This window comes from Aythya marila, assembly GCF_965140915.1.
Source record: "Aythya marila genome assembly, chromosome: 3".
Taxonomy (NCBI): Eukaryota; Metazoa; Chordata; class Aves; order Anseriformes; family Anatidae; genus Aythya; species Aythya marila.
The window spans coordinates 27,765,593-27,784,208 of NC_139044.1; the positions used below are offsets into that span (position 1 = coordinate 27,765,593).

Genomic DNA, 18,616 nt, shown 5'->3' on the forward strand with positions numbered 1-18,616 from the left:
GACTAAAGAAAGTTGGCTGTCAGACAGAACTGTTCCAGCCAAGAATCTGTAGTACTTTTCTCTTCACGCACCAAATATCACACAAGACAGGAAGACAAACAGAGGAGCCAACGAAGCAAAATATTAACTGAGCTCTTGGGCTGTCAAGAGTGCTAGAACACAGCAAGACTTCCCCTTGCTACCCCCACCCTGGGGTTCCCACAGCTGTCCAACATTGCCCTGCCCTATGCCTGCAAAACAGGTGTCTTTGCCTCCCTGAGGGCTTGTAACAAATGGCTACTTGCATTCAATTTGTGAAATGGAAGCTGTTTCCATGAGAAGTGAACCTGATCCAAGCAACAGATTCTGGGATCCCAAAGCCTGCCTGTTTTCATAACCCATGCTCTGACACAGCCTGCCCCTTTCTACTGAGTTGGGCAGGTCAATGATTTCTTTGTGCCTGCATCCTCCCAATCTGCCTTGTTTTATGAGCTGGTAAATAACACCTTCAGTGATACAGGTACCCCTTAACAGGCAATACAGTAGCTTTTAGGTTTAAAGGCTTGAGCCCAAATCTGCTCAGAGCTTTAAATTCAAGAGAGCCACTGCAAAAAGCTAATACATACACATTCCTTCCTTATGTATAATTTAAATACTGTCAACACTTCTTCCTTTAGTCTAGCAATTCCTGTATTAATCATCCTGCAAGTCAATTCAGTACTGAACAAAACAATTGCATCATGATGTAACAATTTGACCATCCTAAGCTGAGGCTGCCTAAAATTGTTAACTGCACGCTGCAACAGATTCCTAAATGACTTGGTGTTTTAAGTTCATTATGCATGCTCAGAATATTCATAGCTTTCCTGATACATTCCTCAGATATGAGGAAGCCAGGAAGGCTAGCTTCAGACTGAGCCTCCTGTCAAGAGGTCCTATAATTTAGGTTTAGGGAGTTTTAGACACTGGCATACCTCTCCACTGTAAGGTACAACACAGTTCCCCACCCTTCAGAGAAGGCTTAATGAAGCCCTTTTGCAGAAGGGACACGCAGGTGCCTGTAGAGGGAAGATGCGAGCATCTTTCCTAGGGAGATCTTGAACACTCAAGTCAGAGTTCTAGTCATATTACCTGCATTTAGGTTATGCTGCCTAGCAGTCAGTATTGACTATTTGAAGCAATTGTTGTCTATCATAAGCATTCACAGCATTTTCTGTAACAGCTGACAGGAGTTTTTATTCAGGTGCTGAAACTACACTGCACTGAATCCTGTTCTAACACTACTGTCATCTTGCAGCTCAGGTACCTAGCTTAACAAGTTGTTTACAGGTAAAGTCACTCACAGTGGAGCAGACCCAGAACTTTGTTGTCTCTTCCAGAAGAGAAGGAGTGGCTATGCAAGCAGTGCTTTATTTAAGAGCCATTAAGCTCAGATCCCCAGAATTGTTCTAGGACTGTCACCTAGATAGACTTTTCCCCAGATTAAAACTAATGTTCAACCCAGTACTTAAAAGCTTCTTTATTTTACTCTTAAATTTAGACTTTAATGACACCTTAAAAAGCAGTTACATCAAAGATTGGTATCGCAAAAAAAAAGTGGAGGTGCAGTTCCAAAAAAAACACCAACCCATAGTGTCTTCAGGTATAAAAATAGATATCTAAGTTATTATCCATGAAAAGTGTACCACCATTTCTGCCTTGAGCTGGTCCTGCCAGCTTTTGTGTCATGACTCCCCAGTACAGAGCTCATGAACTCATATTGGAAGGAGTGTCTCTGAGCTTCACGTCACAGGCATGACTCACAGCAAAACTGCTTCGCTGCAGCACACAGACCCCAGCCTTAGGTTTTCTGAAGACATTTCAAAGTTTTCCCTTGAGTGAGTAAGAAGCATCCAAACATCTCCTGGGAAGCATACGTCATGTACACAAAGCCATCTTCATCTTTGTAGTCCCTGTACACTTCTGCCATTGTCAAGGACATACTGGCTAAGCTCTTGTTGTTCACCAGCAGGTAGAAAGCTTGTGTAGCAGTTAGAGCCATCCTGCTTCTAATTGAAGAGGGGAGAGGAAAGGAAATAGAGGATTAAGCATCAGCAAATTTAAGACAACATCAACTTTAGTCTATGAAATACACAAAGAAGAACAGTAGCTTATTAGGGAAGCTATGTAAAAGAAACACTGTGTAAAGTCAATTTGTGGTTTAATGTCTTCATCAGCAGGAAGTTAACCATGTGCTTGGAAGCCAGAAGACTTGTGCTCCAAGGAAAGGCTTAAATTTCTAGACCACAAGGGCTACTGAGTGAGCTTTGAGTTTTCAGATACTGGGGAGAAGTGCTAAGCAGAAACCAAAAGCTCCTGCTGTACAGCTACAGCAAGTGATTACAGAATAGTCAGTTACACTTAAAGTAAGCCTGCCTTCAAAAGAAGAGTTCTTGAAGACATAACATACAGATCAGCTGTGCAAGAGACAAAAGCACCTCCTACAGGAGCTAATAGCCAGGAAGATCTCCTCAGTGCACTTTTAGGAGTCTGAAAGCCTTGCTATTTCCCAATGCTTTGGCAGAGAATGCACTAAGTACTTTGGGAAACTTCTCTGCTACAGTGCTTTTGTAAGGAACAACTTACAAGCATGCTTCCCACAGCTCACACCTAGGAGTTGCTATCAGCTTGAGCAAGGCACAGCAAGAGCTAGGAGAACAGAGCCACAGCACCAGCTTCAGCAAGCAGGAGGAAAGCAGAGCTGGAGTTTAGCACAGTCCTTACACGCTGCCCTTAGCATGGAGGAGAGGAGGCTTCACGGGTCCAGAAGGCAGAAGGGAAAGCAGGAGGCACCTCCTTTCCCCAAAGCACCCGAGCAAGCGCCTCTCCCCGCGGGGGGAGGCAGCCACGGCTGGAGACCCCCTCCCGCCCCGGTGCCCGCAGCCCACCTGATGATGGTTATGAACTGCGTCATGGTCAGCTCCTCGGGAACAAGAAACTTGGTTTTGTCCAGGAGAGGAAGGTATTTTTCCTTCTGGTACCTCTCAACAATCACCTGTTTTAATCAGAGCCGCTTAGAAGCCATAAAAGCATCCCGCCCCGCGGTCCCAAACTTCAAAGGAAGAGGCACCGGGAGCCTTCCCCGAGCACGGCGACAAAAGCGGAGCCTTACCGGGATTTTCGTCGGGAACTTGGCCCTGATGCCGGCTACTTCTTCCAGCCTGGTGGCTGCGCGGGAGAGAGGACAAGCGTTACCCGTGCGCGCAGCCCGCCGCCCCTGCTGCGCTCCGCGGCCCCGCCGCCCCTACCGAAACTCTTCCTCAGCTTGAAGGGCCGCGCCGCCTGCGCTCCGGGGGCCGCCTGCATCCTGCCTCCGCTGCTGCTGCTGCTCCTGCTGGCGCTACCACCGCCGCCCCAAGCCTCTTATGGGGCCGCGGGTGCCGGCCCGGCCCCGACCCCTGCCGGGCTGCCGGGGGCCCCGCCCCGAGGGGCGGCCTCCGCGCCGAGCCCGGCTGCGGGCAGCCTCCCCGCCGGCATCGCAGCCCCCGCGCCGCACAGGGGGGCTTTGGGGACCCCCCCAGAGCGGGCAAAATGTGCAGCCCGTCTGCGTCCAGCCCGCCTGCGGCCCTTGTCCCTTTTCAGGCGGCTGGGGCCATGCCAGGTCGGCTATATCATATTCATGCCGTATCCTCAGGCTACCACTCAGGTGGCAAGGCACTGATGCTGGCACAGGCTGCCCAGAGAAGCTGTGGATGCCCCATCCCTGGAGGTGTTCAAGGCTGGATGGGGCTTTGGGCAACCTGGTCTGGTAGAAGCTGTCCCTGCACATGGTGGGGGGTGGAACCAGGTGGTCTGTGAGGTCCCTGCCATCCCAAACCATTCTGAGATACCACACTGTTTATTTTCTGAACAACCTGGGTGGTGACTTTTAATCCTGTTTCGTCTCTAAGGCCTGACTGTGATTTTAATGGTTTCCAAGCAGACTTCAGGTCCACCTGTCTGCTGAATGTGATGAGACAGATTCCCAGCCCTCAGGGTTGCCTGTTTACTTGCTTTTACTTCAGCTGTCAAAGTGGCCTCACAGCCAGGCACGGCTCAGCAAGGAATGAGGCTAACTGAAGGCTGGTTGTTGTCCATATAAGTCATCTCAGTGGATGGCTGGAATTGATCCCTATTACTTGGCTTGCTTTGCTTATACCTCTAAAATACAGTAGTTTTCATTTCGTTCAATCTACCAGGCCAAAAGCGACTGGAAGCTGCTACAGTTTGTGAGTGAAGATTTATGAGTGCTGGACTTGGCTGCTTCTTCAAGCCAAAATCAATGACTGTCACTGCTTGTGCTTTTATTGTTAGTTTTGCAATATGTGTAGCAAAGCTTTTTTTTTTTTTTTTCCCTAAACTTTTCCAATCAAAGGAGAATGAGCTCTCAAAAAAGAAAAAAAATATAGGTTTGTAACCTCATAGTTACAATAACTGCCATTAAAAGTGTTGTGTAGCACTGCATATGCCCTGAAGATTGAGCAACTAGAAGATCATTTTGAAAAGGCACATCTTTGTCAAAGTCTGTGCGCACTGGGTACATGGCTTTCAGCCAGCCCTTGCAGAGCTCTGTGCCCAGTGCCTGAAGTCAGGAGTGGAAGTCGGCTGGAAGCTGAGGGCTTTGGTCACAGCACAAGCTCCCCCGTGTGGCACCACGAGCGGAGTTGTGTGGAGGGGGCAAGATCTTTTGCTGCGAGTAGTCCCTGAGTGAGAGCTCCAAAGCTGCAGAGGACCTGAGCCAAGGCTGGAGTGGTGTGGACCCGCTCCTCAAGGAGCTCCTCCTGACGGGCAGCCTCTACAGCACTGCGGGTGAGCTCCGGGGGCAGCTGTCAGAGCCAGGTCTCACATCAGTGCCCTGCTTCCTTTGCCATCTCTCACTGCATGTGGAGGAAGCGCAAGGGCCTGGTTCCACACAGACATCAGCAGCCTTGCCTCCAGAGGGGCGATTTCCTCCTGAACTGTGAGCTCCTACAGCAGCTGCTTGTGGGAGAACTGCGTGCCTGATGAGAGGGGGAGCCAAAGAAGAGAATTTCCAGTGAAATTCACAGTTAGGGCTCCAACTTCTGTGGCGGCCAAGAGCAAGCATGGACTCGAGCCTAGTTTGCATGTGCCCTAATCAAAGAGAATGGGAGGTCTTATGTGTGTCTGCGTGGCACCTGCACTCTCTCTTGCATGGTTATCCAGTTCTGGACTTAAATATGGAATTCATTCCTGCTCCCCTTTGCCTTGGAAGTTTTTATCACTTGCACATAATTAATGAACTGGTAAAGCAATTTTGTGTAGAGAACAGAGAACTCAGGGCCACAGTGAACCAGAAAGAGAAGGATCAAAGCAAATTGTTATTCTATTTTATCCTGTGTGAATGCCCAGAGACTACACTCGTAGGAGTACTGTGAGTCCATAAACATTACAACAAAAGCTTAGAGTTGCCTATCTTATCTAGTACAGTTTCATTGCCATGTTTATAGCCTTTTCCAGAGTCCCAGGTTTGCAGCTGTATAATTGAATGTTGATCTATCCATCATCCCTATAATAAAGTGATCCCAGCTTCATAGGTTTAATCATACACAGTCTGGCTCAGGAGAAGTTATCTTAAATGCAGCAAATGAATATCACATCCTTCACATTGTCCCATTCCAACTGAAGACATTAAAATACTTGTCTCATAGCAGCAAGGGGTCTTAATCAGTGAATTGCCTTCCCTGTGTGGGGAGGATGCAGGGTGTCAGAAATGTGAGGACTCTGTTTCGGTGGGAACCAGGGAGCTCCTGTGAAAGACAAAATTGTGGCTCATGTAGAGAGCCCAAAATAAGCTAGTAGGAGCTTTCTGGGAAAGGATAAAATTTGGTTTGTCCTAAAAGTGTTGCTGAAGTCTGAATACATGATACTGCTGGAGGGAGGAAGTGAGTCAGCTCATGACTGAGCTTGAGGGCTTTGCCTCCTGATCCGGTGAGGGAGTGCTTCTGTCATAGACTTTCTAGCATATGCAAGTTTTCTATTGTAAAATTTGACTGCTTTGTCTGCTGGTTCATTTTACATTTCCAGGAGTTTCCACTGCTTACCTTGTTTCTTGAACTTTTTCACCCAAATTCCTGCTTTTATTTTATTTTATTATATTTTTTTCCCTACAGAATCAGGGGGAGAGTGATGAATGGGCTCTAATGCAAGGCCTTTTTCTTAGACTGTGCTGCTCCATTCATGCTGGATCTGCTCAGAGAAAGCAATCAATGTTAGAAGAAAGGCCTCAAGAACTAAAGAAAGCACATTTCTCCAAATTGTTCTTGTTCAGTAGTTATTTGTCATTGAAATCATACAGGTCCCTATGGATATGCAAGTCTCCCTGTACTAAACCAAATATAAGCAGCTTCAAAAAAAAAGAAGCCTGCCCCAAAGAACTTGAAATCTGAATTTCCCAGACAAGATAAAATGAGGTAGAAATAATTACAGCAGCTGCAAAATTCCAAGACGCAAAGAATGTGTGCAAGTTTTAACACAATTTCAAGGGGAAGACTGGTACAGCTGGTAACAGCTTCCACAGTAAATTTCTGCTAGAGCAGAAATGCATCGAATTGATCATGGGACCACCCTGCCTCTTAGGGAATTCACACACACACACACACACACACACACACACAAAAAAAGAGATTTTACATGTGATTGCATTAAAAACTATCACAAACTATCAAATCCCTGACCAGCTGCCTTTATACAGTTGAATGCTGCATGTGAAATCACACTTCCTAAGCTTTCCAGTAATACCTGTCAGAAGAAAAAAGAAATATATTGTACAGGCAGGTTTAGCAGAGAGACGAGCTGCTTCTGAAAGGGTTTAGCCCTGACACACCACAAAGACAGGATTACACCATAGCGTTAACCTGTTGAGCATGGCTGTGTGTACAATCAGTTGCTATCTAGTGGATCTGCAACTTAGTATTTCCCTAGAGCGAAATGCTAACCACCTCTTTGAATGGGGAATTGTCCCTGAGCTTTGTGAACACTCCTCTGTTCTTTCTTGCTCTGAAGCAAAAGCTCTGAATTGTATTTCCATAGCTTGTACAAAAGTATGAACGACACTAGCTGTGATCCACTATGGCTGTGGGTGGGTTGTAATAAGCTCTGTAACAACAACAGAAAAGATGTAGAAGACACTGAGGTTTTTGCAGCATTGCAGTGGAACCTCCGCCTCCCCTCTGCAAGTGCTTTTGAATCCCCCAGGTGTGTTGCAGAGGTGCAAGGACAAGCTGGGAGTCAGGCGTTCACACCAACAACAGTGCTGCTTCCAGGTGAATCTGTGAGCTGTTGTGGAGCTGCAGACCAAGAGCTGCCCCTGCTAACCAGAGGACTGCGACGCTCCACTCAGTCTGCTCTAGTAGCATGTAAGTGCTGAGAGGCTCTAGCCACAATTTCGCCAGTTGTAGGGAGCATCCAGCTAAAATTCCCTTCTTTAACCGCGTGGCATTCCCTCTTTGGAAGCCTCCACAGTGGTCTCTAGTGCTTGGGTACCACTGTGGCTGAAAGCCCTGTGAGGTTTAACGAGCCGGAGTGATTGGAGAGCTCCAGCTGCTGAGCATGGGGAATTTAAGCTGTGGTGGTTTAAAGCTAACCATCCCTACCCAGGCTCAGGAGTCATGGCTCTGAGCCTGAAGTCAGACTGCATCCCGCTAGCCTGTTCTGCCAAGCTTGCTGAGCGGTATGATGCCTAATGAAGGCAAACCCAAGGGCCAGAATCAAGAATCAGGAGAAAAACTCGATAAATGGAAAAATGTGGACTGCCTTAGAAGTGATTTGTGTTTCAGTGGAAATTACTCACTCCACTGTTACATGGCAAAAAGCATCCCAGCACACCATAAACTGAGATTAGCTTTTCTTCATAAGTCACTGCAGGTGCTGGTGAGTTAATTCCAGTGTAGCAAAACTTGGATGACAAACATGGCATTGCTCTGGCTATAAATTCCATCCAGCATTGAATAATCCTGAACACAAGCTGATATGTAAGCAAGAGGCTGAGGGATTAAGTGCAGAAGGGACAAAACAGTTATGTGTAGACTAACCATATAAATGTGAGTGATACAGCACTGGAGGGACAAGGATTTATTTATTTAAGCAGCCTAACTGAATGGGAAGAGAAACTGCAACATGATGTTCTAGGGAAAAAATGTGAGTTGGCACAAGGAAAGTTTATTTGTCACATTGTGAAAGTATGAAGATTTACAGGATTATGCGTAGCTATCTTAAATACGTGCTTTCATGAGGGCTGTCTATAAGTGACAACAAAATATTCAAGTCAAGAGGGGTTTGGAAAGCCCTTATATGCTAGGGCACAGCCAGCCAGTTTAACAGCTCTTACAAGAGCTTTCCTGAACATTTGCGTGCCCCCTCAGCAACCCTAGTTAGAGGCAGGGAATCTTTTGCCTCCCTTTTCCCTTCTGCAGCTCTGAACTTGAGTATTTTCTCTTCCTGTGACACAGAAGCAAACCCAGACTCTACTTCTCATAAACCTGAAGTAGTTGTGTGGCAGCAACTAACTTTCTCTCTAAATTCATGACCCTTTATGCTAAGCTAGTTGGAGTATTCTTCTGGCTTAGGAGATGCTTACTCCTGTATCTCAGATTTATGGTCCAAACTCATCTGTTAATGAGGCTCAGGTCATGAACTGAGCCCTTCTCAAAATGCTGAGATGAGTTTAAAAGTCACTAGTGGTATTACTGGGTTGATTGGCTAGTGGTTATGTGTACTTTGGGTTCTTTTCCTTTGTCTCCTGATCTTTTTAACCTTTATAGTGAACCCAGGTCAGATCTCTCTAGCTTTTTTAGTGCAGCCCCAAGGGTTACAAATGAGCTCTGTTACATTTAAGTGAGAGACACAGCTGTTTTGTATCAGAGTTTGGGATTGAAAGCTTCAAATGTCTCTTCTGTGAAAGAAACTTCAGCTAACCTCATTTCATCTGTTCTCTCTTTAGTACCTTTACCTGTTCCAAGCTGGAGTCCATCTGATTTCTCTCCTAGTTTATTGTTGTCATAAGGTTAAAACACTGTTGTCTGTGCTGTGTGTAATGTATGGGTAGCACCCTAGAGAAAGCAAAATTTAAGCACTATTTTGATGGAGTAGTTTCTTTATGCTAGTTTTTGATTTCAAGGGTACCATTAAGCGTGCTTTCCTTAAATGTTGTGTCCTCCACTGAAAGATTTTGAGATCTTTTTCAGCATTAACTTGTTAAATTCTCAACCATATTAAAAGAATCAAGCAGGCTGAGTTACAGTGAGGTATCCTGTGTCTTTAAGTCATTCCACATGGCAAATACTTCTGTTTTTGCATTTTGAATTTGAGGCCTTCTCGGTGACTTTCTTCAAGAATTGCTCAAAATGAAGATTTTTAACTAGATGTAAAATAAAACAATGACATTTTAAGGAAAGCTGGCATAAACTGGCAAGCTGTTGGTTAAGGTCCCTTGCAAGTACCTCTCTAATTTTCTGTTTCCTGCATTCTGCTGCAGGGGCTGATTTCAAAGCCTAGGATGATGCTACCAAGGCAAACACATCATTGGATCCTTCTTTCCTACTACATGCCCTCTCATTTTCATTACTGAGAAGGAATGAATTATGTTTTCCTTGTACAGAAGAAACAGAAATGATGCTCTCGCTAACCAATTTTCTTGGTCCTCCCTCTCTGAAAAACTGAAGAAGTGCTCTTCTGCATGGACAAGACCCTGGTTTTCCTTTGAGGTAAGGCACATAATTTAATGGATTTCCCTTTGTAAGAGATCATCATAACTAACCTTCTGTAGTCACTGCTGCTTTGTAGCTTGCAATAAAGGAGCGCACTGAATAGCACTGTTTGGGGGTTCTTGATAACAAGGCCCTTCTGTGGGCCAGGGTCTGGTTAATGAGTGCTGTTGCTGAAGCATGGGCTTTTGGTGGAGGTTGTGCGTATTTGCTTCTCACAAGGGACTACTGGTACTTCACATGCATAACAGCAACAGTTGATGGAAAAATGTGATAAAAGGGGAAACGCTCCACATTTTGCTCCGATTAGAATTTACTGAGCGTCTGAATTAATCTGATTTTTTGGATGTCTTTTGTAGGCTGGAATTCTGGGAACATGATTTCCCTCTTCTGGTGTCTTCTGTTTGACTTGGGAGCACGTTTGCATTCTGTCGTGCTGGTTTTAGTAGTGCTACTGCTATGATTACAGATCTCGGCGCTTGTGCCTTGGTGAGAGAGAACAGTGTGCCATGTTCTGCAAAAGTGGATTTCAAAGTAGTGCTTTGTCCATATAAGATGATAATCTTGTTTGAAGATATTTTCCTTGCATACAGTGTTTTAAAGCGTTTTCACCAGCATGGCTGAGTTGTTTCTAGACGGGATGTCAGTGGCTTTGCATCCAGCCTGTGCCTGGCCTCCCTGCTGAGACTGCCAAGAATGTGTCAGATGGTGCCAAAAGTAGCTATTGGGGTTTGGTTTGTGGATGCTGGAAACTGGTTACTATTTTAACCTTCAGAAAGGGTGTTATAGCTGACAGAGAGCAGAGGATTTTAAAAATATCTTTAGCATGTCCCTGTGAAGCTGGCAGCTTTCTTGTTGCTCGTCTGGAATGCCTGACATGAGGGTCAGGAGAAACTAGCTTTTGGAGTGGCAGAGAGCACGCCTCACTGGGAGAGCAGTTCACAGCATCTCTAAGAATGGCCACAACCTTTGGATACCTCCCTTTTCAGGTGTGTGTTAACAAGGTTAGATCCCTACTAGGAAAGTGCTCTGCACTTAATGAAAATCTGGACTCTGTAAAATGGCCACACAAGGTACTCAGAAATTGTGGATCTCTGGATTTGAAACATCTAAGGTTGAGGTCCAAGCCCCAAAACTATAGGGGGGAGGGGAGGAAAACAAACAAACAAAAACATTAAAGGAAAGAATGAGTTCCTGCTTTACAAATTCAACCCTGTCACTTTGTCCTAGAGGTCCTTTTTAAGGAAATTTTGTAAGATGTTAGGAAGAAACACCCAAAATACTGATTGGAATAGAGAGGGAAGTTGCTTTACAATTTGAGAAATGGGACCCCTAGGTTACTATTCCCAGTGTCTCTACTGGACTGTGTCATCTTAAACAAGTCCTGGAAGTGTGGCCAAGCCCCTGGGCTGCATCATCTACTTAGCCGCACAACAGATGTGTTGTGGAGTTCAGCTAATGTGCATGGGCCATGAACAAAATTCAACAGAAATGCCAAGAATTTATTGAATGTGAAAATGCTGACAGTGGTTTGGACTGATAGGGGATTGCTGAGAATCACAGCACAAATGTATGCGTTAGCAGATATTCAGACCTCTCTATGTGAGGAATCTAACCAAAGATGACTAAACCCAGAGCCCAGTCTTCCCAGGGTCTGTGTACAGTCAGTGGTTGGAGAGCGTAAAGCTCTTGCAGAGGATCCATGCAGTGTATGTGCTCTGAACTGTCTTCTGCAGGAGTCCTTCCCCTTCCACTGGCCCCGCTGAGCATTTGAATACCTGCAGCAGGTACTGTGGATACTCCAAAGAGCTCAGCCTCTTAGGAGCGGGCTTGAATTCTGTCCTGATCACTTTCAGCAGAATTTTCTTTGCTTAATAACATGCAGGCTTGCTCATTTCCCTAGTGCTATGATATGAAACTGTCAAAATAGCTTATACCAATGTCACACAGCCTGTTTATATTGCATCTTTGAACTGAGTATTTTTTAAAACTCAGTTATACAGAGTGTGCCTGTAGCTTAGACAAAAAAGACAGCCTTGTACCACTTTCTGTCTATGTGAAATGGACTTGAAATGAAGCACTGAGGAATAGTATGGGTAAGATATAAGCAGGATGGGGGGTGCTTAATAGAGGGCAGACTTCTGAACCCCAAAGTGCAAAACAGCTGGTTGCTCAATCCGTAGGCTTTAGTTTGTGTGACTAACACACAGGTAGTAGATAAGCCAGTTCTTCCCGACCTCTGCAGTAGTGTGGCTGCAGTGGGCAATCTTTACAAAGGGATGAATTGTTCTTAAACCCCAACTGGAATATGCTGCACACAGGGGGCTGTTAACTATGTAAAACACATGCCAGTGTCTTGCCTTTTGTGATCTTGAGCAGACCTAGCTGCTTTGGAAAGCAGAAAGCTTTTATCACCTATTTGCTTTCAGGTTGCCTATCCTCTTTCAAACAGTTTCTTGAAGAGCACCACGGTGCTCATTTCACACTGTAGCAGACAAGAGCTGAAGGCAGGGCTAGGTCTACAGGTGCTGCTGCCAGTGACTGTAGCCATACAGAGGATGCCAGTGAGAGCATGGTCTTTGCCCAGATGCCCCTGTGGTTGTAAGGTGAGACTCCCAGCATCATCCTGCTCAGGAAATCAAGAGGATTTTTCCATGTTTTAAATGATAGCTGAAGTAAAGCAGATCTGAGAACTGGTGAAAATCCCACCCAAATATACACGCAGATAAATGTGATAGATGGCAACCGTGCTGTATTGAATGGCTCTTGCTGGTAACCTACATAATTCTCATATGACGCATGGTATTGGCACGAGGGCTGCTCACTACTAGGTTCCTGATATGGATCTTGCTTATTGTCAATAACTTTAATCAGTTTGTCTTTGATGAAGGCTACTGGAACAAATATATAGGATAATGCCACTTTGGTTTCTACTGCGCAGTTGCCCCTGAGTAGCATAATTTTTGATAAAGAGGACAAGTATCAAGTGTAAATTTTCCTCTGTTTTAAAGAATATTTCTCAAATGTAAGGTTGAACCGCACTTAGAAAGTAGTGGTCCTATACAAGAGATGAGCTTATCCTAAATTGCAAAAGGGGACCACTGGAATTTCCTGTTAGTGGTTGTGGACAAAGTTAACATTACAACCACAGAGCCTTCTTGTGAATGTAAATCCTTCTCCCCTGATGTGCACACCTGGCTCTTTACACCATTGTGATGGATGCTTTGTGCTGCTACCCAGAAGACTCGCAGTTCACTAGCCAGAGTTGTGTTCGCGTTCATCTTTAAAACTGACTCTTCTTGCAGGCCGTGATTTTTTCCTTCAAACCAAACAGCTCCGAGGAGGCTGTGATCAGCCTCTAGAAGAACACATTGAATGATTAGAATGAAAAAGCCAGAGTTTTCTCCTTATTCTTCTTTTGGTTCAATATACCCTTACGCATTTCATCAGGTGCTTTTCTAAATTATAACATTCACTCCTGCAAATACCTTTACCTTTTCCTCTGCTTCTTCGTGTACTGCTTTACTTTATATTTGTGTGTGTAGTATCACGCGGTGTTGAATATTAAATTACTGAAATACATATAGAAGTGTATTTACATATTTCACTAAGAGCTCATTGGGAAACTAAGTTAGCTTTATAACAGCTGAGGCATTTGTTTGTACGATCGTTTTAGTGCAGACAAATGAGTCAGACTTGTTCCTTGTGTAGCATTAGTTCCATGCAACTGTTAACAACTGTTTCAGCTGTTAACAGCTGAAAAGAAATGTTTATTAACATAAGAACTTTTCTTGCTTTTGAAATTTCAGTGTCCTCAGTGAACTGAGTTTTAAAAAAATCCTGTTCTTGTAATTTCTTTAATGTAAGATGAGATGCAATATCATATCAGATACTGCAGTGTGTATATGTGTACTCACAAATATACATATATTTATGTTAGTATATACTTATATGTAGAGGCATATATATATGTTATTCTTTTTCTCTGAAGCTTTGTAGTCATATATGCACTGTGGATTAAATAAGTTGCTATGGATGTAAATGATACAAAATGATTAAGTAGCCCAGCTGTCTGTGGTCAAATACAGCATTTCACCAAATGCTTCGCCAAAATAAAAATTCTTCCAAGGAGTAATTTATAATTTAAACCTGTAAAAAGGTTTCCTGGACAGTATTTGTTTCCCATGTGTAATGTGGTTTGCAATCTACTTTCGGATCCAGCTCTCTGCATTTGTCTCTGAAATGGGTTTGGTGATGGATGGTGGCAAGCTGCCTAAAGATGACTAGATATTTTGCCTCTCTAACATATGTCTCCGGAGTGGTGAGTTAGTGTCTAGCATCATGTTAATGTCACAAAGTAAAGGAAATGGGGTGAGAGTCACTAATGAAAAATGACTTGAGCCGGACTCATAGAAGAACTAGTGAGCCAGCTACCAGGTCTGGATCCTCTTCTTCCATAAAGCCTTAAATCTCTTCTCTGAGAAGGTCTTGATCAAGCAGAACAGCTTTTGAGATTTTTTTTTCCTGAATAGGAGCATAATCAAAACTTGTTGAAAGCTTAAATGAAAACAGGCATGGGTTGGGAAAATCAAATGGCAGGGTGGGTCTAGGTGAGGCAGGGTGTCAGAGCAGTGGTGGGGCTTTGGTCTGGGATGTAGAAGGTCCTGGAGCCAACCTCAGCATGGCTGAATGAAAGCAGGCAGCTTTCATCCTTTATTATTTTTGGTGACCTGACCTGAGCTTCAGTGCCCTGTGCATAGCTAAGTCCCACTCATTAGGATACAGATAGGTGAAACCTCTCCTCTCTCATGCCAGCACAGCCTCCAGTGCAATACATTTTGGTGACTACTGGTGAAAATATTCTTGCTATTAAACCCTGTGAAACAGGCACCTTGCCACTTTTGTGTGGCTTTTTTTTTTTTTTTTTTTTCCCTCTCTCTCTCTCTCCAGACCTGAAATTGCATCTAACAAGCCTGGGCTGCCCCCAGCCCACTGTCTGTCAGCTGCCTAGAGCGTGCTGGCACCATGCAGCAATGATTACCATAAAATACTTCTACCAATGGAGCATTACTCCAGGAAGGGTTTGCCTTGTGTCAAGGCTCAGAAATAGAACTTTGCCTTCAGAGCATCTTTCTCTCTTGGTGGGATTTTCAGCCTAACTTTGGGAAGGAGGTGCCAAATTCTGTGTTTGTACTTTGTGCAGGGATTAGCAAAATACTACTTTTTTTCTCATTTGGAATATATTTGATATCTTGAAATCCAGAGAGCAAAGAAGTAGATACTATCACATACTATGCTTAGAACTGGGGACATCGTATGAATATCCTGTATAGAAAACTGATTTTGATAAGGCTATTTCTCCATTAAAAAACAGAATTGCACACGGTGACTTGTACTTTTAATTCACGAACTAGGATAGTTTTTGTCAGATTGTTTTAATTAATTAACAGATTCAAGGAGACTGAAATCTGTTCAGATGCCCGGTAAAGACGTAAGAGCCAAATTCACCAAGTGACAGGCTTACAGTGTGGTGCTTTTTTATGTTTTCACCTGATGTTTCAATTACATCCCTGTAGGTCAGAGCATTTTTCACCTTGATATGAGAACCAATGTGCAAACCGCAAACCCTGGCAGTGCTGCTGGCTGCCTGGGGTCAGCTCCAAGCAGGCTCATGTCTCTCTCCCCCTTCTCCTGCTGAGGTGTTTCTGCTGGCAGCAGCCACAGCATTCGTGCAGCTAGGCTGGAGGCTCAGTCCATTGCCCATACTCTGTGTACAGTGGTGGCCAGCATGCCTGCCATTTGAAGTGCAGTGGTTTCCTGAGCTCGGGACAGATCCACTTCCTTCCCTGAATCTGTTCAGTAGCCTTTTGAATTGATGTTGATATCAGCCTAAGCATCTGCAACAACATGCTGGCAAAGATTTCTACAGCTTAGCTACACATGGCATGAGGAACCACCTCCATTTGTTTATTCTGAAACTTCTGGCTGTTGGTAGTTTCATGATGATCCTCCATTCCTCCTCTGAGGAATGATCCTCAGTGGTGATCCTTCAGTCCTCCACTGAAGGAAAGAACAGTCATCCTCTCATCATCCAATCTGACGTAGCATTCACCTTTATAAATGCTCCTGCAATGTGGAAACAAAACACTGATTCTAGCTTTAGGCAATGCAAATTAAAAATATTACCTATCTCAGATGAGCCAATTAAGCAGCAAGAAGTAGGCTGGCTGCCTTTTCACAGCATGCCCTGATATTCTGCAGCTTTCAGATAAGACACTTGATTTAGGTGTCAGGTGTGGTATCTGTTTTCTAAATTGAGTTGGGGGTAAAAAAAGATTTATATCCACTCTTTGATTGGACTTCAGGGTTGTGGTTTTTTTTTTGTTTTTTTTTTTCCTTATAAAAAAGGAGGTGGGTGGTGTGGATGTGTCCATAACATTAGCAGCTCTGACTCAGACACACAAGAAGCACATCTGCAGAAGGAGAAGGTGTAGTTTTTCATATGAACTATTTTCTCACTATAACCACACTGTGACAGACTGGAATGAAAACTCCAAAAACTTCAGTCAGCCTCTGGCTCTGTGCAGAAAGCCTTGCACTGTCGAACCTCCGGGGAACATTTGATTGTTTGGCTCAAAGGCAGAAGACCATGTAGAGACTGGGAGTTTATTCACTGTGGTCACTGCACCTCCAAAAAGATAGGAAAAAATGCAAATGTGCTCCAGCCTGATCTGGGCTGCAAGCATGCAACAAGTCATATTTTTTTTTACTCTAGCTGACAGTAGAAATTAGGGCTGTAAAAGGTCTGCCTAGCAGAGGATTATATGAAACTCTGAGACATAGCTCCAAGCAATTTTTGCTCAATAAGCATGTCAGCTGCAAGTTGAAACAATCCATAACGAGTGTGCTCCAGCCTAATGTTCAGACGGTTTCTTTAGGATAACTGCCCAATGGGGTTGTTGTCCCTTTGCAGAGCATGCTGGAAGGTCCAGCTAGCAATGTAAGCGTCTTCCTGCACCATTTCTGAGCACCTCCGGCAAGGTAATGAAAACCTTTGACCTTCCCTGGCTTCATTTCTGTTTTAAAGGGAAGTCAGCAATCTACAGGACTTGGTTCTTTTGCTGAGAATTTTATCCTTTAACAATATTCAAGAATATTCTTAGGATAGTATTCTTATATATTGGTAGTTGGACTGCTAATTAAACACAAAGTCTTTTGCAGCTCCAAAAATAATATAGCTGAATATCCATTGTCAGAGAATTATATAATTTGATAATGGTTTTAATGGGAGGTTTATTTGTATTTTCTTCTTGCTTGTGGTAGCTGAGCGCTGGAGAGCCCTCTTGTGCTGGGTGCTGTACACACCCTGTTCAAAAGGAGGATCCTGCTGTGAGTCCCCAGCCTGAGCAGGGGAATCCTGGGCAAGGATTTGGGTGTGTAAGGGGGCAAAAGAGATGTCTTTGGGCAGTATGAGGGAGGAGTGCAGCCAGCCAAAGCTCAGCCACTCTATAGGCACCACACCTGAAGAGAGGCCAGAAAGAGGTTCTTGATACTCATTTATGCTTGGGGAGTTTCTGTAAACTGAAAGCACAGCTTCATTCCCATTTTTGTCAGTGTGATTCAGTGCACGACTTGTGGTCTGGTATCCATTGTCTTTCTGTTTCGTGGTGTGAAAACTGGTACCTTAGGCAGAGCTTCCATACAAAGAGATTAAAGTTTGCTGATGTGACGAATCTTATTTGGCAGGTTCCAGGATTTAGAGACTGAAATTTCTTGCACTCGGTGAACTTCTGCAGCATCTCCAAAGCGGAGTCCTGAGGTCACCCCATCTCCCACAGACGTCTGCCCGCAGCAGTCCCTGGGAGACTGGCCACCAAGCCAGGCAGACTGGGAGCCCCCAGCCCTCAGTGACACTGACACCTGGCTTTGCTGCTGGTATTTGGGCAGAGGCAGCTCTGTGGGCAGCTTCCTGCTGAGTGCAGGGTTAGGAAGAAAAAAAGACTTAATCTAATTCAAACTGAAACTCAATTTTGAAAAAAAGGTGATGATTCCTGTTAGCAGAAACCCTCTTTCCTGGTTGTCCTCCATTCTAACTTTGACCTTCTCATCTAAATAAAGGATGTCTGTGCTTCATGACTTCTGGTAGTTTCAGTACACAAGGAAGGTATGTAAAGACAGTTGATTATAATGATTAATGTTAATGGGAAGTGAGAAGGGAATTATTTGCATTCAAGCTATTAATATGTCTCCTAACACTGTTTCTCTCTTAATCAGTGGGAAAGTCAGACTAGATTTTAATAGGTGATGTTATATAGTTCCAGAAACAAATAATCTGACTACTGTGGTTGGAAGGGAATTTACACTATCAAAGCCTAGATAATGTTTTAGGCCAATAAAGTTTATGTGGCGGTGGCATAGATTTATACAACATGTGGGCCAGAAGGAAAAGTTAGATATTATAGTGTAACACAAGCCATCGATTTTCACTTGATTTCTTCTTGTCTTTCGCCCCATTTTATTGTGACAGCAAATTCTATCATATTATCAGGTAGCTCCTTGGGTCTGTCTTCTTCCGTTTTTATCCCATTAGTACAAATTTGAGAACAAAAATTGATAAATTGGTATCAATAATACATGTATTAGTTATGAAGTTTTTAACTGCCTGGATGCTTCTAATCTTCACTCTGTGTTTTTGTACCTAAAGTCTTAGAATCACCATATAGGAAAATTCAGAGGAGACTTGTTCCCCCAGTACCCACCCCGCACTGTGCAGAAGACCCTAGATGGAGTTGTATCATTCTTTCTAGCTTGGTGTCTACCATGGCCAACAGCTTGCTGTGCCAGCACTCCTGATCCCCAGCTCAGGTAAGGGTGCTGCTGCTTCGTATGTGGCTTTG

General features: G+C 44.2%; 1 protein-coding gene across 1 annotated transcript; it reads right to left on the minus strand.

Annotated features, from left to right (window-relative positions):
• Positions 1-1,527: 1,527 nt before the first annotated feature.
• Positions 1,528-3,390, minus strand: MAP1LC3C (microtubule associated protein 1 light chain 3 gamma). Its single transcript, XM_082757306.1, has 4 exons — positions 3,267-3,390; positions 3,131-3,186; positions 2,907-3,013; positions 1,528-2,027 (listed from the first exon to the last, which is right to left on the minus strand). Exons 1-4 carry the CDS (start codon positions 3,322-3,324, stop codon positions 1,820-1,822), a joined length of 429 nt encoding a protein of 142 aa, XP_082613432.1. The 5' UTR covers positions 3,325-3,390; the 3' UTR covers positions 1,528-1,819.
• Positions 3,391-18,616: the final 15,226 nt, after the last annotated feature.